The 25,046-nt window shown below is 45.0% G+C and overlaps 1 protein-coding gene and 1 long non-coding RNA gene across 6 annotated transcripts; one reads left to right on the top strand and one right to left on the bottom strand.

The window, feature by feature from the left end:
* Nucleotides 1–487: 487 nt before the first annotated feature.
* On the bottom strand, nucleotides 488–19,615 carry Dennd2d (DENN domain containing 2D). Of its 5 annotated transcripts, none has more exons than XM_087624684.1 (12): nucleotides 15,748–19,615; nucleotides 15,029–15,204; nucleotides 14,125–14,237; nucleotides 13,477–13,546; nucleotides 11,817–11,894; nucleotides 10,829–10,969; nucleotides 9,595–9,743; nucleotides 7,151–7,328; nucleotides 2,649–2,690; nucleotides 2,230–2,314; nucleotides 1,562–1,801; nucleotides 488–1,001 (listed from the first exon to the last, which is right to left on the bottom strand). In XM_087624684.1, exons 1-12 carry the CDS (start codon nucleotides 15,833–15,835, stop codon nucleotides 931–933), a joined length of 1,431 nt encoding a protein of 476 aa, XP_087480810.1. In that variant the 5' UTR covers nucleotides 15,836–19,615; the 3' UTR covers nucleotides 488–930.
* LOC100912312 (uncharacterized) lies at nucleotides 17,262–21,800 on the top strand. Its single transcript, NR_131104.1, is given in 3 exon segments — nucleotides 17,262–17,403; nucleotides 18,651–18,868; nucleotides 20,110–21,800. It is a non-coding gene; the product is annotated as an uncharacterized LOC100912312 (long non-coding RNA).
* The last annotated feature ends 3,246 nt before the right edge of the window (nucleotides 21,801–25,046 follow it).

The raw sequence follows: 25,046 nt of genomic DNA, 5'->3' as shown, positions 1-25,046 counted from the left end.
CAGTGTCTAAAACAGAGGCAGAAAAAGGAGAGCCCAGGTAACTACTAAATACTTTTGATTGTAATGTGGGGAGAACTGGCAGCGCGGGAATCGTTCCACCATTAGCTGGAGAATGGAACTGAAGTTTTAATAAACACTTGATGTGATGTCCAAAACAGAAGGTAAAGGAGTGGCCCTGGCTATGTTATGGGCTGACCTGTTGATGGAAGTCTTGGAGTAGCCTTTAAGGACTTCTGTTGACCAGGAATTCTATTAGGCGGCCCGAGGCCACAGCTACCTCCCTTCTGAAGCGGTCTCTGCTCAGGATTCTGAGAAACACCCCTGGCTAGTACCAGCCGCTCTGCTGTGGCCATTCGATCAAGATTTCTTACTCTTCTTACTGGAAGTGGAGCTACAGACCCCCGATTTGTGATTCCACGTAGCCTAGCATGACCAGGTCATCTTTCACATCTAGTTCAGTTTTTTCTCCCATGCAGTGCCTCGTAGATCAACAAACAAGAAGGTTTCATCTTTATTCATATCCTCACATCAGACCCTATTTTGTACATGGGTCATTGGGCCACAGTGTTCTGTATTGAGGATTTTATAACAGAGGTTCATAGGAGACAGCAGTGCTAGCAACTTCTAATCAAGCACCCACAACAGCTGTACCCCTGTACTACTAACTCCCACAGTGTCCACTCTGCCAAAATTGCAGCTTTGAGTACAGTTCTATGAGTTTGGATGAGAACTTTCAAAGCCCTGACACCAAGGCTCCCAAATTCAGACACCACCTTGAAGTAAGACTGGGTTATCAGTTGGAAGAAAGCCACAGATTGATTCCAGGGCCGAGAGCCTCACTGATTCTGTCACAGTTGAAGGGCCAAAGTCCAGACTGGCCTGTAGTTCTAGCTGTAGTTGTAGACACTCCTGCTGACCACAGTTTTTACTTCACCGTCTTTCTCTTGATTTCTTCTGTTTTTTCTGTTCTTCATATTCAAGTATTTTCTTTTGGAAATAGCCTGTGGGTCCAAACAGGTGGTTAGAGGGATCTAATTTGTTAGACTGGCATTTATGAGCTTAGAGTGAATGCAGTTCTGAAATCGAATCTGAAATTACATGTCTATGATCCTAGGTATTGGGAACTCTGAGGCTACATAATGAGACTTTGTCTCAAACAAAACAAAACAAAAACCAGAAAGGCCCCACAATCTGACCTGAAAAGCTCCAGGATATCTAGGCCCTCACAGCATTCAAAGGGGGGCCTACAAACAGTAATTAGCTCCAGAACAAAAAGGAAAGCCCAGGCTGCTGAGCGATAAACAGACATCTCTACAACATACCAGCCCCTGAAAGCATTTCCTTAAGGTGACTGCTAATTAGCCTCACTAATGGAAGTTACAGCCATTGTATGTATGCTTAGATTTTTAAAACCTCCTGTAATAGGGATTTTTAAATGCCTCCCTACACGCACACGCACCGCATCCCATCCTCTTCTAGTCTGCCTGCCACTGTAGAGAAATACTTCTGGGATTTTTCTTAGGGAGACATTTGCTGATGATTTGGTGGGATCTATGCGTACCTGCAGGAGGATTCCTGCTCTTCTCTGCTTCCTGGATGAATAGGGAGAAAAGTTGTGTCTTCACAAACTTCTTCACAAATCGGCGCTTGGTCTTGGAGGTAACAGCCTTACAGAAGGAGCGTTCTTGGAAATGGCCTTGTCCACTGGCCTCCCGTTTTATATAGGAGGCATAGTGGCCCACAGTCTTGACAAAGAACTGTACAAAAGGGCCTGAAACATGCTCATTGATTTGTTCTGAAGCTACAGGAGACAAAAACAGAAAAAAATCCAAAAAATATCTTAGATCAATAGAAGGATGAAACTACCCAGATTCGCCCCTAATTCTGGTTTTCATTACCGTCCAGAAGTTCTCAGGAAAAGCATCACATCAGAGTAAACAACTGATTCTATAGGAGTGTGAGCCTGGGGTGGCTCATGCCTACAATCCTAAGAGTCTGAGGTGGATTGCTACAACTCTGAAGAACAGACCTCACAAAATGGGGTCGGGAGTCTAAGAACCTGGGTATGAATTTTCTATGATTCTTTAAAAAAACCAAAATCTCATATTCAGAATCTAGTCCCCTCACACGAGCTACTAAACAAGTTCATTTTACTAAACAAGTTGAGAATAACTTTCTCAAGCTGCCAGGAAAAGGCTAAAATCTTTAAAAGAGGAGCCTAGAACTTACTCTTTAACTCATTTATTCCTTGAGCAAGAGAGTCCAAGATGTCATCCTGAAGTTTCCGTGGTAGGATGTCTTTCTCATCACCAACCTAGGATAGAACAGAGCTAGATCAAAGTCAAGCAGATGGTCATGAGGTCAGGAAGAGGAGTAGAAGAATGTGGGAAGTATACAAGGCCATGCCCAAAGCACTGCTCCACAGAGGAAAGAAGCCATTCCTTTGCCTCCAGTTTTAACCCAAATCCTGAGTAAGGGGTCCCCATCAATGTATATTACTTGCTCAAAAGACACTGTCCCTGAGGCCTCCTCATAAGGGGAAGGCAGCACAAGTCTTTCTCAAAGTGTCTGTTGAGATCAGTGAGACATCATGATATTAAAAGGCTGTGTTGGTGGTCGGCCAGCAGAAGCACTGAATGCAGACTTACTGATAATAAGAAGGTTCCTTTACAAAGATTCACCAACAGGACCTGAAATAAACACAGAATGGCTTTATCGCTTCATGAATCTCAACTACCAACACCTTTTCTACTCATGGCTATACCTGAAGCCCAGGTAGTAGCAACATAAGCATTTTTTTTTCAGAGTTCTTTTTTTATTAGGTATTTTCTTTACTTACATTTCAAATGTTACCCCTTTCCTGATTTCCTATCTGGAGTCCCCCTATCCCTTCCCTCCTCCCCCTGCCTCTATAAGAGTGTTCCCCCACCTACCTACTCCCTCCCATCTTCTCTCCCTGGCTTTCCCCTATATGGGGGCATTGAGCCTTCATAGGGCCAAGGGCCTCTCCTCTCACTGATGCCCAATAAGGCTATCCTCTGCTACATATGGGGCTGGACCCAGGGGTCCCTCTTTAGTTAGTGGTTTAGTCTCTGGGAGCTCTGGGGGATCTGGTTGGTTGATATTGTTGTTCTTCCTATGGGGGTGCAAACCCCTTCAGCTCCTTCAGTCTTCTCTCTAACTCCATTAGGGACCCTATTCTCAGTTCAATGGTTGGCTGCAAGCAACTGCCTCTGTATTTGGATGAGCCTCTCAGGAGACAGCTCCATCAGGCTCCTGTCAGCATACAGTTCTTGGCATCCACGATATTGTCTGGGTTTGGTGACAGTATATGTAATGAATCCCTGGGTGCGGTCATCTCTGGACCCTCAGTCTCTGACCCTTCCCTCAGTATCTGCTCCACTCTTTGTATTTCCTCCTGTGAATATTTTGTTCTCCCTTCTAAGAAGGACTGAAGCATGCACTCTTTGGTCTTCCAACTTCTTGAGCTTCATGTAGTCTGTGGATTATATCTTGGGTATTCCGAGCTTTTAATTCATATTTCCTGCCTGGCATTTTCATCCCCCCTTTTCTAGAAACCCAGGTAGGAAGGTGTGTGTGTGTGTGTGTGTGTGTGTGTGTGTGTGTGTGTGTGTGTGTGTCACACACGTGAGTGTAAAGGGAGCTGAGGAAAGACCAAAAGTGGAAGTGAAGTAAATATAAAGAAGTTATAGTCATTCACTCAAAGCAATGATCGTGTCAGGCATGGTGCTGCACACTGTTAACCCTAGTACACTGAGATCCTGAGGCAAACAGGAAGACTAAGGTTGACTTAAGTTCCAAGCCTAAAATGGACTACACAGAGTGACCTTATGTTGTCATCAGTCATGATCATCATAAGTAAGTAAAGAAGGAAAACAACAAATCATTGGATTTATAGAAAATACTTGGTAATTCAGAGCATGCCCATGGCATGCAAACAACATTTACTTTGCATGTTTTATTTAATTGTAGCAATGATTCTGTAAAGCAGGCACTACCTCATTTTGCAAATGAGATAAACCTAGAGAAGTTCCTGTCAAATCCAAAGGAAACTCCAATTCCCAACTCCAAAAGACAGTCCAAATATCCAAACATGACCCAACCTGGACTATAGGAGGATTTTGACTGGTTAGATAAAAGCCAGCCTTCCTCAGAAAATAGTGAAACCTATTCCCATCCTTGGAAAGCAGTCATTTCCATTACTTCTAAGCAGACGGAATGTATGACTACCTGTGGTACCTATCATCCTATCCAAGTCCATGCTGGCCTTCAGGCTCCCTCAGTATCACAGGTATCTGTTTGACATTTCAACGTCCTCACTATCATAGTAGCCCTTCTCACCTCTGCTCTAAACTCCATCTACTCATCCTTCATATAACTCAGCCATTCTCTGCTCTTGCTATGTTCACTATTCTCCCCCCCTCTCATTCTTAGTATTCTATCTTGCTATGCTCTATTATCTATTACTTGCAATCTCCCTCCACTATTCTCTCCTGCCTCCCTAACCCTAGTTGTATCCAATCTGCTGGCTGTGTTCAGTCTCCTCCTTTCTGTCTCTGCTCGTGTACCTCTGGAAGTCCTCTCATATCTATAATAAAAACCTTAACCATGTCATGGAACAGTCATGTCAGCAATTTCTTGAGTGTGCCCCTCCCCATGGCATGAAATTCCCAGAGGTCATGCTGCTGAGAAATAGCAGATTGGTTTCCAGGCCTAAACTGTGGTCTTTGGGATCACGTCCCTCTTTCCAGCCCTCTTTCAACATGTCCTCAGCCTATCCTCTGGTCAGCTCAAGGACAGAGGAAGTCATGTTTCAATCTTTTGACATTACCAACCACCATATGTACAATTGCCTAGGGATCTATTAAAAGCTCTCTATTGGCTGATGGTGGAGGTAAGTGGTAGTGCATATGATTCACATACCATTGCCTGGATACAAATAGTTAAAAGCTGACAGCCTTGAAACTTCCATCTAGAAACTCAGGAAGGGAAGAACATGAGCCCAGGGTCAACAGGATGAGGACAGGAAACAAAGCAAAACAACTATGCATGTATAGGCCGCAAATGAGACAACACAAAACCAAGTTCCTGAACCATCATCACACAGCCTGAGAATCCTGCAGTTGCTGATTCCTCAGAGTATTGTTAGCTAATTGGACCACTTCCAACATTTAAATTACAATCTTTTAATTAGGATTAGATTTTGACATCTAAAAGCTCATAAACACAGACAGTATTCCTTGGTTCTGCTTTGAGACAGGATCTTATGTAAACTAGGGTGGTTTTGAACCCTGATCTTCCTACCTTCACCTCTTGAGTTCTGCAATTTTAAGCAAGAGATACCACCACCATCCTGTATTAATTTTAAAACTAACATTCCAAAGCAGCAACAATGACACTATCAAAATAATACCAACAGACGGGAGATTTGCTCACCAATGGACCAGAGTTCTCCAAAATCTGTGCTGTCATTTAATGTCTATTTGGAGTCCCTATTTTCAGTTTCTAACCTGAGCCTTGCTAATAGGATGAAGGATCCCTACATGTTCCTACTTCCAAATGTAAGGGAAGAGAAACTGGAAAATTTGCCAAAACACAATCTGCACTGTAATTATCCATCATCAGAGAAGAGCTGAACTAGTCCAGGCCCGAAGCCACATGTAGCCGTATGTTTGGATGCTTTGATGCAAGGAAAGCTGTTCTTTTGGGGGTGGGGAGAAATGTATGCGTAATATTCTTTGAGGTTGTTTCCAGAAGTCTTTTCAGTATTCTGGTCATGTGTTTGTGGAGTCAGTTCTTTTAGGGAGCTTATGTGGAAAATCAGAAAACCTTGCACCCTCCACACCCACCCCACAACATACACAGCATATGGACTTCTTCCTTTATCAGGCTTGCCCATTTCTCAGAGCAGCTGGAAAACAATAAAACAAACAAAAGCTCTTAACTAGCAGGAGCCTGAGCCTTACTGGCCCTGTTTGTCTTCCTGCCTAGCTATCAGGGGAGGAGCCCCAGCTCTGGGGGAGAGAAGTTACATAACTTCTGGGGTTGAGACATTTTACCTTTTATTGCTAAAGTGGGGCTGATACCCTGCTCTAGTTAGTCATGAAGCTAAGGGCTGTTCACAGGGCATGTGTACTCAGCACAAGAGCTGGAAAAACAAAACATCCGTTTTTCCCGGCCAATAACACCATCTATAGAATGGCCTTTCTCTGAGTTCCACTGCGGCCTTATCTAAGCATTAGGTTTGCTAGAACTCACCAACCTCTTTTGTTAAAGGGGAAATCCTCCCTCTAGGACTACCCCCCACACACACACACTTCTTTAGTGCTTGCATTAAGATACCTCAATAGGTAACCTGTCTCTGCACTGTGAGCCAATGGTTACCCAGGGCTGAGCTTCTCAATCTGTCCTGTATTCAGCTATAGTGATAAACTATCCTTAGATCAAGTTTCAAGTTGCTGGTCCAATAATGTTGGGCGTAAATGTATGTGATTACTGCCCATTTACACAATTGAACCCTCTTCTATGTCAGGGTGACTGCCAAGAAACAAGCAACAAATTCATAGGGATTTGAATTTATACACACACACACACACACACACACACACACACGCACACAGGCACACCATCATTACTCAACTGAGCTCTGAGCTACTCAGAAAGATGGTACTTGTTGCAAATATCTTCATTTTCAAAACTTAACAGTTTACAAAAGGGCTTGTTTCCAGGGAATTTGAATACTAGTGGGGTGTGCATTGTGTAAGCCAGCTGTCAACTGAAAGTTCACCCAAGTGACTGTTCGATAGAAATAACTGGCTAATAAGACAGTCTCATGATCTCACAATAAGCAACATCTTGCTTCCTAAGCCCAAAGAATAATCATTCAAGAGAAGAAGGCTAACTTTGATTGAAAATCGATGTGTGTTGGGTGCCAAGCTAGCAGCTTAGCCGTGTCATTTTCCCTAGCCTCTAGCAACTAAAGACACTTATTCCCATTTTACTGATAAAGGAAATTCAGGTTTAAAGAGATGCAGTGTGCCCCAAATCACACAGCTGCTGACAGTGGATCTGGGATACAGATCCAAACCCACCAATCTCTAAATCTTGCACTCTCTTTGAGACAGCTTACCTCTTCCATGGGACTGTCCATAACCTCCTGCTGGAATCGCATCTGTACCCCAACCATGAAGGGGGTAGGGCAGCAGACAGTGGCCAGAAGGCTCTCAGGGACCACCGGGATGTATGTGTGTGCCCAACTAAATGGGTAAAGCAGAGCAGCTGCAGCATGGATACACTGAGACAGGGTACTAGAACACAGAATAGAGGCTGGGTCAGCAAGGTTTCTGTTCTTATACACTGGCTCAGAGCCCCACACCTACAGTAGCTCCTGGCAATGTTCCTGTACCGGAAAAAATTCAAGTCTGGAAGCCATGCTGATCACAAAGCTTGTAGCTACTTGTTGCTAAGAGAAGGGTAGAAATCAGGATAGGCAAATCTCCACTAACCAGGGTGGGGCCCCCTTTAATCTCTATTCTCAGTTAGTTCTCTCAAGTCATTACTGGCTAAAAATAAAGGTGGCTCAGAAGAGGAGAGGGAGAAAGATGTGCCTGCATTTAAACTGGGGTATGATTGAGCCTCTACTCTGCAAAGGACTGCACTAACTAGAAGAATAACACTGGCCCTTCTTTGAAGAACTCACAACACAGTGAAGAAACAAGCCAGTTAACACCAGGCTGCGGTGAAGAGTCAGGGCCTCCATGCACAGCCATGTCCTCCCATGCCTCTCTGAAGCTATATGGAAGCTGCCAGGTTGGTCCTGAGTTAGCTTGGGAAACTCCTCCATTCCAGGAACTAATACTCAGAGGTTCTGGAAAGTCCCACAGAGGTGACGCCTCAAGATTTTGCTATGTGGATTCCTCTTGTCATTACTATCGCAGTCGCAATTCAGCCGCCTTCCTTACCCACACCATACCCAGTCTCAGTCTCTGGCTTTCCTCTTCTCCACTAGCTCTCATAGCTTTTCATTTCTCCAGCCAAATTACCCCACACCCAAGGCCAATAAAAACACAGATGCGGAAACCTTGGTATCAGACTAGCACTTCCTGAGTTAGAACGATCGAGTCTCTGAGTGCCTCCCTAACAAACTTGGCTGGCTAGAAGTCCCCTCCCAGCTCCAGCTTCCAGGGTCTGGAAATTCTGTGCGGGAAGAAAGTAGGAAGTTGTAATAGTTCCTGGAGAAAGTTTGTTCCTGAAACTTCCTAAATACTGATCAGAAGTACCTAGTTGGAAACTGAGACCCAGCTACCACAGAAACTTCCTCCACACAGGGCCCAGAGTAGAAAAACAATCCCCAAAATAAAAATGATACCCCTTCCCACAAGATTAGCCTATGATAGTTTCCTTCTTGGTTACTGTGATGTTACTATTTTTTAAAACACAGACCCTTGATCCCTGCCAAGCTTCCTTTCTTCTAGAATTCATGTCATTCCCTTGATCCTCTGTTGTTTTTCAACTTCCTTTTCTTCCTCTTCTCTAATGGACAGTACTAGGTCTCAGCTCAAAATTATTCCTTCTTGCTGAGGCTGCACAAACCTTCAATCCCAGCATTCAGTAGGTCGAGGCAGGCAAATCTCTGTGAGCTCTAAGCCAGCCAGAACTTCACAGTCAATCTCCTGATTTTATCAATTTCTCTTCTTTGCCTGTCACATGTCTCTCCACATCCTTTGTCAGACTCAAATCCTCTCCAAAGCAACAGCCAACACATGACAACCTCCTGCTTCTGCTACACACAGATATATGCTCAACTGAGAACTGCTGGAGAATAGCAGCTAGTCCTCACCAATCAAGAATTGATGGAGAATAGCAGCTAGTCCTCACCAATCTGCATCTGGTGGGGTTCTGGGTACCACTGTGCATTATCACTTTTAATCCTCACCACAACCCTATAAAGCACATCTGCATCATTTCTATCCTACAGAAAAAATAATGTCATCTTGACTTCAAAAAGTTAAGAAGCTGACCTAAGGGGAACCATAGCTAAAGGTGGAAGAACAAGATTTGAAAGTCATTCTACTCGCTTCAGTACATATAAGCTCAAAATCAATACATAAACCTTCATCTACTTAAGGGTAAATACAGTCTTCCTGCTATCTCCTTAGTGCTTGGCATCTGGCAAACAGCTGACATACAATAAATACTTGTCCAGTGAGTTTACAAATGGATAGATTAGCATATCCTCCATACAACTTCCTGTCTTCTTCTACATCCTTTTCCCTGCCTTAGCCTAATCTTGAAAGGGCAGAATCATGTCTGCATTCACCCTGGCTGGCCAAGCCTGTGTTATATCAGGAACACTCCATGTCCTCAGACCATACATAGTCAAGCAACAATCAAGTGCAAGTCTGGAGATGGCTGGACAAGTTGGACTAGCTATTTCTCTAGGCCTAAAATGCAATCCAGGAACTGGAAGCTGGAAAGTGGGCTGTAGAATCTGACTGCCTTCAAGAAGTCCCAGAATATTCCCTTGATCCCAGGGATGCAGCTTTAGTGTGGCCAGTCAGTGGCTGAGCTTACCTCAGACCCTCTGCCAAAAAGATGATCTTTCTTTCAAGTACTGCAGAGGCAAAGATCTGAATAATCTGCTCAAAATGGAGGCATTGCAGCAGAGCACTGAAGTCCACATGTTCAAGGTGGGAGTCTAGGGGCCGTGTCAATGAGATGAACTGTAGGAAAACCAGAGAGAAAGGGTTCGGCAATAAAAGAAATCACAGTCCCAGGCCAGGCCTAATTCATTCTTCTCACATGACAGATCTGATCCTAGCTCATCCACCAGGGACTTCCTTCTGCTATGAAGACAGCTGAGTAGAATCTTCACTATGGCTCAGGAGGTCCAGTCTGAGGCCCATGACCATCCATATGCTACACTGTGTGCAGGCTCTAAAGCAGAGCACTTCTCCTGCCTAAAGCTTGACCCGGCCTGAGCCTCTCATGCATCACTTTCCTTTCTTTGTTATTATCCTTCAGCTCCAGAGGCCCACATTGGTCATCCTATGACTTTGTCTTTTTCTCATGCTCTACATTGCTTTTTCTTTCTTTGTGACTGTCTAATCTTTAACTATATGTTCACTGGTGTGTTTACTCATTTCCACACTTCCTAGTGCACCTTCTCCATGAGACCTTTAGCTGTACAAGGTTAGAAGCCACATTCATTTGTTTACGACTCTTTACCCAGAAAATACATAGCTTGACATAGAGTATGGAAATATTCATTTTTTCCTTAAGGATTTTTCCAGCAACTGAAAATTTCTAGTGACTCCCTGATTCTACTGTGGGGTTAATCAGATTCAAAGGTACATGTGGAATTTCTGGTCTCAGAGATTCTGAATGGGATTCTACTTGCTTCCTTGAGCTCTTTAGTGACTTGGAACAACTGTATTTCATGAGATGGGTGTGAACTTAGGGGTGGGGATTAATGATAAGAAGTAAAACAGATGGAAACTGTGGGATAGAGATACAGGATATACACAAAGAATAGTTAGGTTAGTTAAGGTGTAGGAGCAACTGGACATTTGGAGACTAGGAACAAACTTAGCACCAAACATAAGCACAGATAAAATTTAGTAGACTGAACAGTAATAAGTAGGTGCTGGTGGGCATCAGGTTAGAAGGTGTAGTAAATTTGGTGAGTTTTTAGCTCTTCCAATAATTCTAATGCCTGGTTCAGCTTCCCTATACTTGAACCCGGTGAATGAAAGAATCAATGTGAGAGGAACCAGCTACGGAGAAGATTGCACACTTGTTAACCCACCTCCGTGCCTGAATCAGGAATGAAGCTCTTAAGGGTGACTGTCTTTCCAGGTGCAGGAAAGGCTGCCTCTCGGAGACCTTGCATGAATGGGTAGATGACAGCCATGGAGATCTGATGTCTCTTCTCTACTTCATCCAGTATCTGCAGGGGAAGGACCATAGGAAGAAAGGCTTAGAGGGATTCTACCCAGTACCCAAGAGTCTCACACTGGTCCTGTCTGCTCTCTAGTATTTTCTAGGTCTTTTTACCAACTGGCTTCCATCTCCTGAACAAAACCTACATTTCGAAGACTTCTCTTGATTTTCTCTCATACTCCACCCTTCTCCTAACACTGACATGAAACTACTAAGTCTAGCAAGTCATCTCCCATGTTGGCACTGGCTGGATTAAGAACCTAGAAGCCTAGCTTTCTGAGTATCACTGTCCCATTTCCTGTGGACTGTCATCAGGGTGAGGCTGCCATCAGCCCTCAGTGTAATTCACAGAAGTAAGATACACCCAAGCAGAAGCCACTGGAGTTCCTCTCCCACACCCAGCATTCTTAACGCCACCGAGATAGGTCAAGTTCAGTTTGAGAGACTGCCTTCATCATAGCCCCAGCAATACAAATTACCAATTTCACTTCTGACCTCATCAGAATGAGGGTAACTATGGGGATCCTTACTGTATAGTATTTGCCTTCAGACTTTTATGGTGCTTTCCCTTTTATGAAAAATTCCCACATGTTATACCTCATAACAACCAGGAAGATAAGAAGAAAAATGGACAATCATTCTTTCTTCAGGAGAAACAGCCTTCTAGATTTTCTTCAAATAGGGTTGAGCCCAGGTCCCTCCTGTCTCAGTTTTACCCAATATCCTTGATGCTGATTGCACTATCGGGAAGGCGCTCTAGCAAGTGCTCAAGTTGCAAGGCAAGCTGCCAGGCAGAGCCAGAGGGCTGAACAGGCCTGACTAACAGGCTCTAAGGAATCTTGTCCTAACCCTACCTTGGAGAACAAGCCGAAGCAGCCGATGCAGCTGATGATGCAGTATACTTTTGGAAGGCGAGGACCAGGACCAGCAGGCTGGGGAGGGACAAGAATTTCCTTCAGGGCTGCAGCCTCCACAAGGGTTTCTCCCACTTGAGACCAATGAGACCAAAGGTAGAGTACTGCAGACGGGACTGGTCAATGGGTTTGGATAGAGAAAGGTCTGTACAGAGGTTTTATTCATGGAACAGACCGGAGAAGGGTCAAAACAGTCACCAAAGTCAAAAGACAAAGCTTACAACTGCCACACTGTATAACCAGTTCAGACGTCTTTCAACAAATGAAAAGATAAAGATAGTGTGTCACATAAACAAGGTGGAGTATTATTCAGCTAATAAGAATGAAATTATGACAAGTGGATACAATTGGCAAAAGAAAATAGGCACAGAATGTATTTTCTATCTCATATGCAGGATTTGGATTTTAGAAAAATAAGACATAAACAAAAGACGTGAGGGGCTGGACATGTGCCCCAGTGGTTACAAGCACATATTGCTCACCAGAGAATTTGAATTCAGTTCTTAGCACCCACACTGGATGGCTCACAGCCATCTTTTACTCCAGTTCAGGGGATGTCCCTTCTTTGTCCTCATAAGGTACAAACACACATGCATATATCCCACCGACTCACACACACACACATATATACATATAATTATAAATAAAATAAGCTTTAAAAAGAGAGATAAGAGGGCTGGAGAGATGGCTCATTGGTTAAAAACATTTGCTGCTTTTGCAGATGACCCAGGTTTGGGTCCCAGCACCTGCACTGCAGTTCCCAACAATTTGCACCTAACTCCAGTTCCAGAGTATCTAGCTTCTTATTCTTTTTTTTCCATGGGCAACAGGTATGCACACAGTGCACTTACATACATGCAATCAAACACTCATACACTTTGAAAAATAAAGAAAAAGGATCAAAAACATGAAATTAGAGAGGTGTTTGGGAAGAGAAAATGAACTGGTGTGGAGGGAGTAGCAAATATGACTCAAGTACATGGATTACACATAAAAATGAGGCCTATTTCTTTATATGATGGGTATACACTGAGAAGAAGAGGAGGAAGAAGAGCGAGAGGAGGAGGAGAAAGAGGAAGGAGGTGGTAGTGGCAGCCTTCCGGGGTTAGAAACCCAAAGGCAAACACTGACTCATTGCCAACACGAGCTTAAGTTCAGTGAGAACAAAAACAAGTTTGTCTTAGCCACGAGGAAATGTCTAGAAAGGAAAGGGTTGTAAAGGTGTCCAGAGAGAGAATCCTTGTCCTGAAAGCCAAGAATTAAACCTCATCATTCACATCTCAGAGTGTCTGGGAGGCTCCATGGATCAACGCAAACAGGCCTGGGTACAAAAGACTACAAGAGGGTACAACTGGAGCCTCTCACTGTGTATAAAACTGCGGAGCTGGGCGAGCACTGGCCAGAGCCCAGTGGCAGCAGAGGGGAGGGTCAGCATGTCCTTGCTTTTGTGGGATTCCAGAAGGGACACATGCTGCCGTGTACTCTCCCTATAAGCACCACTCCCAACGAGCCTGAGCTTTTGAAACTGAGGCTTCGCCAAGCCCAGCCATGGAGCTGAACGGTCTGAGGGGAGGAAGGGGCGGTTCTGAGTAGCACCAACCAGGAGGCGCCTGCAGTATCCGATCTTCCTGCTCCCATCCACATTGGTCAGGACAAATGAGAAGGTCTCCCTAAAGAGAGAGAAGACCAATGGTGTGCATTTGCTCACTAGATTCTAAAACAAGATAGACGTCAGCTTTAGAGGAGTGGAGAGGAAGACAAGGGGGAGCCGCTGATTAATTATGGCGATAATCACAACAGTCACTAAGCACTCGATGGTATTCAAGCTCTAATTCATCGCCTCATTTGAGACTCAACTGAACCTTTTTGAAGAAGGTTAAATTATTATCACCACTTTAAAGACCTGGTAAGTAAGGCTCTGTGGTTACTTCTTATCTAAAACTTGAAGTCATGGTCTACTTCCAGTGTTCATGATGTAAGGACCTTTTCCATATTGTAGAGGCCAAAGTCTTTTTCTCCAGTCCAGAGTGAAAAAAAAAGAGTCTATTTCTTCTAGGAACAGGTAAGAGATTCTTAAAAGTCTTCAGATAGAGGTCAAGTCACAGCCTCAATCATTTGCCAAAGGATTTCAGTCAAAATATTTCCCCGGCAAAACCTCAGCATTCATACCAGGTGAGGGGACGACAGGAGCCACACATTTGCCCTTCCCTCCAAATCTGATACCCTTGCCTGCAGGCTGAGTAGTTACCTGGGATACTCTGTGAGCGGTGCCCACTCATTCCCATCAGGGAAGCAGAACAAAGGGATGGCTTTGAGCAGCCGTTCCTCCTCCTCCTGCTGACCTCGGAGCAGGTTCTCCCTCTATAAGGAAAAGACAGTGGAATTTAGGCAGAGAAGCAGAGGTCAGAAGCCTGTCAGCCTTCTTTCCCACCAGCATGGAGTACAGAGGTGCCTTTGGTTGGTACCACACTGTCTGAACTCTGGGTCTAGCTGGAAGCACCTCAAAGAGAAAACAATTTGTTCTGGGCCACATCAATGTAACCTTGGGTTGGAATTCTGTATCTTGAGGATTTACATATTCAAAAAGGAGGTTAGAAAGGTCAGCTGGACCAACCTTCAGAGAGAAACCACATCATAGAAAAGAAGCAACCTGTCCAGTTGCTACACCTGCTCACAAGAGAAGCTGGTGAGCAGGGCACATTTTGCCTCACCCAGTGCGTGATCAGACAAGAAGAGCTCTAATACTTTGGGAATCTGATCTTGGACTGTGTTTGAGTCTGGGGCCTGCTTGATTCTCTACCACATAACCAAGAAGGACATACCTTCTTAGGATTTCCAGCAGAAGCTGGGACTTTCTGTAGGAAAAGGTGCCCGAGGTGGAATTTGGAAGAACTAGAAGGTTCCCAAAGGGGCAAGAGCATGAGGCTTGTCTCCGTGCTCCAGAGGTTCAGTCAGTCCCTCACAAAACAGTCAGACCTAGATTCTCTGGGTGATAACAGAAAACTAGGGCTGGGCCACAAAGGAAACAAGAGCAGTGAGCTCAGAGCTAGAGTGCAGGCAGTGTGGTAAGACGTAGAAGTCCTCTATTACCCTTAAACACACCTCTGTCCTTCCTCCTCCACCCTCAGGCCCACCTCTCCCTCCATCCTTACCTTGGGAAACTGGTAGGTGATTGTGGGTTCATAATCATCCCCTAAATGCTTTTTCTTTAAAGAAACAACAAGAAGGTATTCAAAGAAGTGCTGGCCTCCAGCAAAGATAGGTGGAGAATGCTCCTGGATTCTTTCCGGTTCTGTGACAGCATCCCCGGGATTGTTCTGGGATTGTCCTAAAATGGAGATGCAAGGGCCCCGTGAGTATTCCTTCCATTCCTCCATTCGGTAGTGTGTGTGAAAATCTGGACAACAACCATGCCTCAAGGCTACAGGGCTAAGCCTGACCAGGCACCACCAGGCACCAGGCAGGAGCAGAGCCAAGTGGGCAGTTTCCATACCTGCCCTGGGAAACTGGAAAGCGTGGCGTGACAGAGGAAGAAAAGCAAACACTTGATGTAGGAACCGAGGAGCCATGCTGTGGAGGTTCTTGGAAGCATAGTGCCTGGCACTGTACATTCTGCCTGCTGTAGCAGTTCTGGATATTTCTGAGTCCTGACTAAATAATCAGAGTAGGCCCTTAGGGCATTCGTTTGTAACCATACTAAGACCTCCGAAACAGACATGACTAGCTCTGCAAACGGATAAGGTAATCCTCCTGGCTTGATCACATGGAGGCCATGTGGATTTGGTCACATAAAGAGAAAAGAGGATCACTAAGGAGGAATCAGCCCATAAAAGGATCATCCAAAAAAGGAAGTAGGCAATCCAGTTCTGACCTGCTCGAAGTCGTGGCAAGCGATTTCGGAGCAGCCTGAGGGTTCGGCCTACCCCTTGTCCTTCCATCATTCTGAGCTTTGGGGGCATGAATGTTCTTTCTCCTTCAGGCTGGCCACAGAAAGCCTGAGAAGGTGCCTTCTGCTTTGGTCTCCAATCACAGCTTTATTGAGCTGAACCATGTGCTGTCTCCCAAAGACAGAAAGCAGTTTCCATCCTGTGTACTCCGTAGTTGAGCAAGACGGATGTGAAAGGACCCACGAGGCAGCTTAGTGTGGGCACTGACAGAAGCAGCATCCTGGCACTGCAGTTCAGCTCTTGGCTCCTCCCAAGAGCCCCAGGGTGTGGTAAGAGAAAAGGTCATGAGCAAACATCTCAAGGCACAGCTGCTTCTGGGCTAAGGGCTTTGAATTCCAGAGCTTGCAGACCATGTGGTGAATTATTTACAACCCCAGGCAGTCGGACATGCCTTTTAAAACATCAGACCATGGACTCCAGTGCCTCGTGGGGCTCAGCATAGGTATTTTACATCCTTTATCCTTGACTGCTCACCATTACCTTCTCAAATAATCATCGGAAGCCGTAACGTCCCGCAAGGCCAACTGGTGAATTCTAAAACATCCAGGACCTCCAGGAACATGGAACTGAACACTTCTTGCAGCCAAGATGCCACTGCCTTGCCCTCTTTCAGATAAGTAGACTTGCCCAATCATTCTCTAAATGTCCTAATAATTTTTAGCAAGAGCCCTAGGATTCCTCGTCTCATGGTGAAGAGAACAAAGCCCACCTCTGAGAGGTCCAGATATTTACAGAATAGCTGTGAAGGTGATTCCTACCTTCCCCTGTCCCCCATAATCTGTCCTGATCTAAGGCACAGATCTCTCTCACTATTCCAGGGTCCCAGCAGGTTCCTTTCTCTCATTATCTTTACTAAAAGGAAGCAATGACTCCTCCCCAGCTTAGAGTAGGAGCCTGGTTACATCAGCAGGGGTAGGGGTACAGAGCAGACCTCTCCCACTCCTGCTCAGCTTTTCTTCTGGTCGGGCCAGGACAAGTTGAGCAGCAGACCCAGTACAGTGTCTAGAGGTTGAGGAACAGGAGGAAGGTAGTCACGGATAACCTGGGTTTCTCACAGGAAGTTCTGAATAAGGAAATGTGCAGGATAAGAGGAAAAAAGCCTTTGCCAGGAAGTAACTTAATGGGGAGGGAAGAAGCAAAAGGATCTGGTGCCTGTGTCTGCCACTCCTGAGAAGAATTAGCAGCCCTCTGGGAGGGAGTGTGTTGCTATGGTAAGAAGGAAGGCTGTCGTCCTGGTCCTAAGAGCACTGGAACTGTGGCACCAGTAAAATGCAAGACTCAGACACCGAAAATTGATTTGTGGGGGAAACGCCAATCATAGTACAGAGTCTGAGAATTGGAATCTTGAGAATGGGGAAGCAAGACAACCCAGGTAGTCCTCCTGTCTTACTTGTACTCTGTATATACATGTTGCATAATCTTTACCGGTTGCCTTAAGGAACAAGCATGTGCTTAGTACAGAAAGGAAAACCACCAAGGCACTAAGTCACTCAGAGACAATTGAAAATTAACAGGATCTGTACAAACTGAACGTCATAAAAATTCCAAGTCCAGGCTCTGTCCTTCTGACGTATTACACAGTAAGTATCTCACGGTAGGGAGGGGTGGGGAGTGGGGTAGGGTGGGTGGTGAGCAAATGGCTTGGAGGGCCAGAGTCATCTTCCTGGTCATCCGAGAACCTCAGGAAATGTCTTTTCCTCAGTCCTTGGGGCTGCCTTTTCATTCCATTTCCTCCTGCTTTATCAGGAGAAACAAGGGACCAACGAAGTCAGAAATCCCAGACCAAAGTAAAGTAACTAGGCCTTTGGGCTGCGGCTCAAGAAGTCCAACAAATGAGTGTCTTCTCCTCCTCCCCCTTTCAAAAGAGGTTATCACAGAAAAACACGAGGAGGACCAATATGCATCAAATTCCTGTTTAACAGAAGGCACCTCACTTGATCCCAGTGTCCTGGGATGGATTATTATCCTCAATCTTAATTGAGGGAGGAGCCACACTGCTAGGGAAGTCAGGAGTCTGGTTACACTTGGTCCTCCGCCAGGAAGCCCCTCCCACAACCACCTGAAGGAAAGAGAGGCGACTTCAGGGAACCTTGATCCGAAAAGCTGTTGTTTGTTCTTTGCTGAACTGCCAGCAACCCAGAATCACCATAACAGTCTTCCTACCAGTGTTTTAAACACACACACACACACACACACACACACACACACACACACACACACACACACACCCACCCCTCTAAGACAAAACTGCTGAAGGGGAAATCCCCAGGAAGCAGGAAGACAACAGGAAAGGTGAAAGAGTCACACCCATAGGATCTGACAGGTGCTATATGACCAGGCACATATAGACTGCCCGCTTCCCTGTTCACAAGGAAGGTCTCCCAGCTACCACTGCTGGCCATATGCTGCTATGGGGGCGAGGAGCAGACCAACTGAAATATGTTCTCTGAGCCCCAGGAAGCAGACCCCAGCCATTCAGCAACAGATTACCCAGGTCTAGGAAGCCCACGAAAACCAAGCCAGAACTCTGTAGCAAAGAGAGGACTTATCTCCTCCCTACATACTGCTCCAGCCATGGCAGCCCTCTCCCTGGCATGTAGGTGGAAGAGGCATGCTCAGAACAAGCAGACCGGAGAAGGAGGGTGGCAGCAGCGAGAAGGTACAAAGAGCAGATCAGTCACAAGTCCCTGCAGTTCTGAGAAGGAAGTACCGAGCTCAGCACTGAGGCCTCTTTTGAGAGAGGCCCACTGATGTCTTCTCTTTGCAAATGCAGGAAGGGGTGAACTCTCTGGGAATGACCCTTAGAAACCTTTTCTTTTCTTTTCAGAAGCATGGGCACTGTCTGAGCAAACTCAGGGGAGACAGCTCAGCCATAGCACTGGCCAGACAAACAGCAACAGATGTTTGTTGAATGAATGGACACATTAATGAATCCCAATTGCCCTTCAAGTGCTCCAGATACGGAGAAAGGAAACCGATGGATGACACATCTAATTTCATCCCTACCATCCACCCTGGACGGGGAAATAGATTCCCATTTTACAGGTCAGAACTCTCAAGGTCAGGATTGAGGAACCAGCTGAGCTGATCTACCTGGCTGCCCCAGGGAGGTCAGTGCTAAGTAAGGGTTTGGGGCCACCAGTTTCTGTGGCGTGGTTATCTGCAAGGCAGGGACAAGCTGATTCTCAGGAACTGAAAAAACTGCCTGCTAAGTAGGGAAGGGAAGCGCCTCCCGGAGGGCTTGACGGTCTTTAGCCATAAAGTGGCTGCACCACGAGCTTCCTGGATGGAAGGACACGTGGCCCTTGGGGCCCCACAGCCTTTGTAGGTTTCTGGCCACCAGGCTCCCCCTTGATCCAGCAGGTCTGTCCTCTTATTGACCTCTACCTGCTCCCTTGAGCTCACCTGCCTCCTGCCCAGCCCTCCCAGATCCCGCCCAAACTGCTCCACGTTCCTGACCCCAGTGCCGCCGCACCAAGCCTATGGTCCGGAGGTCCCCCACGCCCTCTTTCCCCCGCGCGCTGTGGCCCGCACTAACCCCGCTGGCCGCGCTTCAGTCTCAGGCTGGCTCGGAGGCGGCGGCCGAGCCCATCCATGGCCCCTCCACTGCCCGGCGCCAGCTCCCACGTCCGCGCCAGCCCCGCCCCCTAAATCCTTGACCTTCTTGGGGCCCTCCAACTTTCACTTTCATGAGGGAGGCGGTGGGGCGGGACGCGCACCTTCCGGGCTCCTGCCCAACCCCTGGCGCACCTGGGCTGGCCGTTCTTCTCGGGTCCCCACCCTACACCCCCTGCGCCTCTAGGCTCGGGGTGCCAGAGGGCGCCCGCGCGTCCATCCGGGAGGGGCGGTACCATCTCACTGTCACCCTCTGTGAAACTTCACTTTCTGAAACGCTCTGATAGGTGCCTAAAGAGAACCCTACCTCCAGGGCAAGGACTGGAAGACGCACCTTCAGGGTGTTTCCAAACTATCGGGAGGTGTAGAACTTTCAGACCACAAACCCTTCCAACCAACCCCTCCATGCCTGTCCTTGCAACTATTCAGAGGCACTGGCTGCTTCCAGATCTCTTTCCTTTGTCTTCTCTTCCCTAAAAAGGGGACTGGAGAGGTGGATTAAAGTAGTGACCCTGACTTCCATTTGATTTTGTTAGTCCTCAGATGAACATAATGAGGATAATTCATAATGTCAGAGAGTGGGATTAAAAACTTTCTATAAACTGTTATATGATATAAATGTAAAGGATTCCTATGGTCAGCCTTGTAATCACTTCCACCCTCCCTTCTAGCTCCAGAGAACAACGCAGCCATCCGCTTGTTCTTCTCTCCTCACCTCCACTGACTTCTAAACAGGCCCAGGTTTCAAACTACAGTTATTAATTACGGCACTGTGATAAGCACCAGCTGAGGTTTCTGGGATACATCCTTTGTTCCTCCCAGAGCAGAACAGGTATCTGTAAGGGACGGATGAGCAGAGTCAGCTTGAACCTTCTGTGTTTACCAAGGTAAATGAAAGCAAAAACTGACAATGATAACGGTGATCCTCAGTCCTCTTCAGTCTCTCCATGCCTCATAACCAGATGACTCTACAGTCCTCAGTTCCACAGTTCAGAAGGAATTGGACAACCAGCTCCTGCGTTAAACTGACCACTCTGAGAAGAGGTTCTATGAGTTGCCTTTTCTTCAGGTGCAAGAACTTCACACTTATTTTTAATTATATAGTTTAATTTTGTTTCCCATCCTCTGGATTCTTTCGTGAAATAACATGAGAGGACATAGCTGTCCCCAAGTGCCTTCTCTAATGAGATCCACAGCTTCTATATCTCTCATAAGAGAAGGAGCTGCTCAAGAAAACCTTGTGCACCTTGCTGACACTCCTGTACTCTTGTGTCTTAGTTAGTCCAATCTAATTTACAGTGTTCCCAAACAGAGCTTTCTTTCTTGAACAAACAAACAAACAAACAAACAAAAAAGCCGAGATGATTAAGAAGAATATATGTGTGCCCAGAAGACAAGGACAAGAAGATCAATGGAAACTGTTGGACAAACCTTAACATGGAAACAATCTCACATGTTCATTAATACAAAAATAGGTGAATTGTGGCATAAGTATACAATCGTGTATTTATGAAGCAGTAAAAGTAAATAAGCCCCCAATGCATGCAATAGCGTGCCCATATTTACAAGTATGAACAAGAGATACCAGACACAGAAGAGACATGCTTCGGTTTATATAGAGCTTGAAACAGACAAAGCTAACCCATAGGATGGGTAGTCAGGATGGTACACCTTTTAGCTGCGAATCATCATGAGACCTCTGGTGAGGGCTTGGGGTCAACCATGTCTATGCCTATGGTAAAGATATTCACCAGGCGGTCATTCTTTGGTCACCAGGCACCAAAGATTTAAGAGCTTTACATAGGTGTGTGAGACTTTTGCTTAGAGTAATGTCAGGTGGTCAGTTAATGACAGCACTGAAATGGAGGTGGAAACAGGCCAAGAATGAAATGAAAAATTATTGAAATGTGAGGAAGTTAAACCTACATTTCTGAGAAGTATGGATAACAGCAGAAGGAAAGTGCATTGTTCTAGAATTGAAGGGATATTTGTGTTTAGCATGGTGGGTTCTTTGAGAAAGACAAGAAAACATTTGTGGGTAGCTAGGAGTGGGATAGCTCAGAAAAGAGTGAGTGGAGGAAACAAGATTTGAGAGGAGATGAGGGTGGGTGAAAACAGGCTTCAGTGGAATTGGGGCTTAATTATATTTTTATTAGGAATGTATATTATTTATAAAATGAGTTTCATTTTGAAATTTCCCAACATAAACAAAATCTACTTTGTGTTCATCACCTTTTATTGTTTTTTGTCCCTCTCCCCCTTGTTATGAGCCACTCGCCCCATATATTCCTGTTTCTACTTTCATGGAATTTTTAAGGTAGGTTTTGCATTCAAGAAAAAAAATGCAGTATTTATCTTTCTACGTCTGGTTATTATATTTAATATGGTGATCTCCAGTGCATTCGTTTTCCTGAATATGTCATATTTTTTTCTCTTCTTCATGGTTGAATAATGCTTCAATGTGTTTATGCCACACTTTTTATCCATTCATACTATGGATGGGTACCTAGGCTGATTCCATAACTTGACTATTTTATACAGTCAAACAATGGGCATGGGTGTATAGATATCCCCCCGGCTTCTTGCCATGAGAAGTGGGAAAGAAGAACTTGGTGGACACTTTTGCCAGTAGGCAAACAAGAATTCCAGCCCAATTACCTAGAGCTTAAGGCAATCTCCCTCACAGCCATAATCCTGCAGGTATTCTAGGAGAAAAAAAATGGAGAGGGCATCTAAGTAACCTTTTGAGAAGTAGTTTAAGGATCAACAAGGTTCTCTCTCTTTCTCTGTGTCTGTCTGTCTGTCTGTGTCTCTCTCTCTCCCTCCCCGCTCTGTGTGTGTGTGTGTGTGTGTGTGTGTGTGTGTGTGTGTGTAAGACAATTACTCATTCAACTTTGAGGAGCCGATACACACAGGTGTGTTTTACCTGCCCCCTCCTCCTTTGGGAAGCAATACCCCAACCTGGGCATGCGTTGTTTCTTCTGAGCACTTCTCATTCTCATAACAATAATGCTTAAGCCTATATTAAAATTATCATTAAACAGATTTTTAACTCTGCTTCACTATACTGGCCAGTCTTGAAATTCTCTCCAATGTCAACGTCCTGAACTCCAATTTGACCAGAGTCAAGGTTCCTTCAAGTCTAGGAGAACTGAGAGTGGTGAGGGTGGCAATGTAGCGCTGTCACCACTGACATCCCTTTTATATACTGACTTCTGCTCCTTCAGGTATACACCCAAGAGTGGCTTAAGAAGATTATGTGGTGATTCTAGTTTTGGTTTCCTGAGGACTCTCCCCTGTGATTTCCATAGTGGTTGTAGTAGTTTACATTTCTATCAGAAGCGTTTTATTTTTCCTACACTCTTCTTTCTTTACTGTGTTGCCTTCTTGATGATGGTTTTGATTGAAGTGAGATGTAATCCCAGTATGGTTTTCATTAGAATTTCCTTTATGATTAAGAATGCTTGAATATTAAAAAATGTAGTCTTTGGTGATCTACATTTCTTCTTGTGAGAACTATCTAGGGTAGATGTGGCATAGCGATCCACACTGGCAAAAATATCAACACTTGAGAAGCAGAGTCAGGAGGATCAGAATTTCAAAGTCATTGCTACACAGGGAGTTAGAAGCCAGCCTGCGCTACATGAGACCCTGTCTCAAAAGATAATAAACAAGCACTAACAAAAGCTAGACCTTCACTCTATCTGAACTACACATCTTTAAAGACTAACCCTTGGTGACCCACTTCTATAAACCATGCTCTCCACATAAAGTTGAGCACCACATGTGTAAACATATGAGCCTGTTTAGAAAATTTCAGACTCAAAGCACAGCATTTTGCTCCAGATACTCAAAGGATAATGGTAGTCTCATAATACAAAACTCATTCAGTCCTAACTGTCCCTTCCCAGGGAGTCAGAGCTGTAGGCAACGGTGTTACCTCCTTTTTCCGTGTAGCCTTTCTGCTTCTCTGTGCTTTACGGAGGCGATATCATCTTTGCCCCAACTCCCATTCTCTTCTCTTTTTCTGTGATGTGGTCTGTGCTTTGTTATCCTGACTGGTCACGCAGAAGAAGCTTCTAATCAGTCATCTTACCCCCAAAGTCTAGAGTTTTGCTTTAATTGGAGGGAAAAATGAACTGAAAGGGAACAAAAGAAGTGAATATAGACATGTAAGTTCACAGACAGCGAAGTGAAAGCATGAGAAACCTTACTCTCCGTTAAGACAAGTTTTCTCCTCATCCTCTACTCTTCACCCACTCACCTCCAGTAAGGCTTTTAAGTGAAAGAAAGGCCTTTGTTTTATTTTTTTTTCCTGTGTGGGGAAGTGGGAGGGTCTTGCAAGCAAGCAAACACACACACACGCACGCACGCACTTCATTGAGGGGTGCAGTGGAACATGACAGAATGAACTTATGCATCCGAGATTCACAAACATGAACTTCAGCCCCACTTCTGCTCATAATGCATTCTTGGGTTAGGCATGCTCACTGCCTCATATTTCCTGAGATAATAAAACCACCGTGCAGGGCTGTTGTGAAAATTCGAAAGAACATACTTGAACGTGTATGCAATCCAGGTTCTTATTTTATTCACCTTTTAACCCTCAACTCATTGTAGTCTCAATACAGTTTAAAAATATAAGGTATGATACACTCCTGTCTCTGGAAAAGAAACCCCAAGAAGCACCTAATTCTGTCTCTGGAAGTTGTCATTAAGAGTCCATAGAGATCGAAACTATTTTTCGATGTGCAATTTGGCACATCTGTCCTGAGATGGACTGCTACCAGTTTTCCCTGTGCCACTTTGCTTAACTTGGTCATTGGCCTTGCCTTCAATTTTATACCATGATAGCTGAGAACAGCAATTATGTTTTACGTAGAATTTGCTGAGGACCTCAGTCTTTGCTTTGTGATAAGAGAAGCTGACGGAAAGCTGAACCTAAAGAGGAAGTACTGCAGCTGTTTGAGGGGTGCACGGATATCCCCCTCCCGAATGCTTCCTTTCTTACCTCTTGACCTAGTTGCACGTGGCAGGGATTAGCTGACCTATTACTGGAAATGCCCTTGACCAGTGTGCCACATATCACATATTCCAGAATGACTCACAGCCATGTTCATTCAGTTGAACATAGGAGTCTTTCTTCAACTTCATGCATAGACTCTCATCTGGTCCTTTAGCAAAGAAGTGAACAGAATCACGGAAGCAATGTGCCTTTCCCCAATAGTGGACTTGTCAGGGCTCGGTAATATCATCTTAACTTCTTTTTCCCCTCAACTTCCCCATCTTAACTTCTTAATGTCTTAAACTATTCCCTTCCCAATGAAATAAACAGAAGTTCAAGCTGAATAGCCCCTTTTAAATTCTTCTAAATTCTGCTCTGACAAATAAATTGAACAATACTCTACATTTCTGCCTAAACATGTTAAACAAGGATGCTTTTACATTGTGACAGAGCACAACTGAAAACAGTTTGTCTCAGACAAAGGCATCTGCCCATACTTGATAATGAACAACCTGTCAGGGTGGTCCTTCCTAGTTTTGGAGAAATCTCTTCTTGAATGAAGATCTCTTGTAGTTGGTTTACCCTCTGTTTATTCTCTGACCT

Source organism: Rattus norvegicus, chromosome 2 (genome assembly GCF_021556685.1).
Source record: "Rattus norvegicus strain SHRSP/BbbUtx chromosome 2, alternate assembly SHRSP_T2T, whole genome shotgun sequence".
Lineage (NCBI taxonomy): Eukaryota > Metazoa > Chordata > Mammalia > Rodentia > Muridae > Rattus > Rattus norvegicus.
This window is presented reverse-complemented; position numbering and strand designations above follow the sequence as displayed.

Bases quoted from the DNA above. Each gene is read 5' to 3' on its own strand.
- Dennd2d (XM_087624684.1), bottom strand. From the start codon at position 15,835: ATGCCCCCAAAGCTCAGAATGATGGAAGGACAAGGGGTAGGCCGAACC. The intron at 11,895-13,476 runs GTTGGTGCTACT...GTCCCTCCCCAG, and splicing joins GATACTGCAGGCGCCTCCTG to CCTGCTGGTCCTGGTCCTCG. The intron at 2,691-7,150 runs GTAAGCTGTCTC...TGTTTATTTCAG, and splicing joins TGGACAGTCCCATGGAAGAG to GTCCTGTTGGTGAATCTTTG.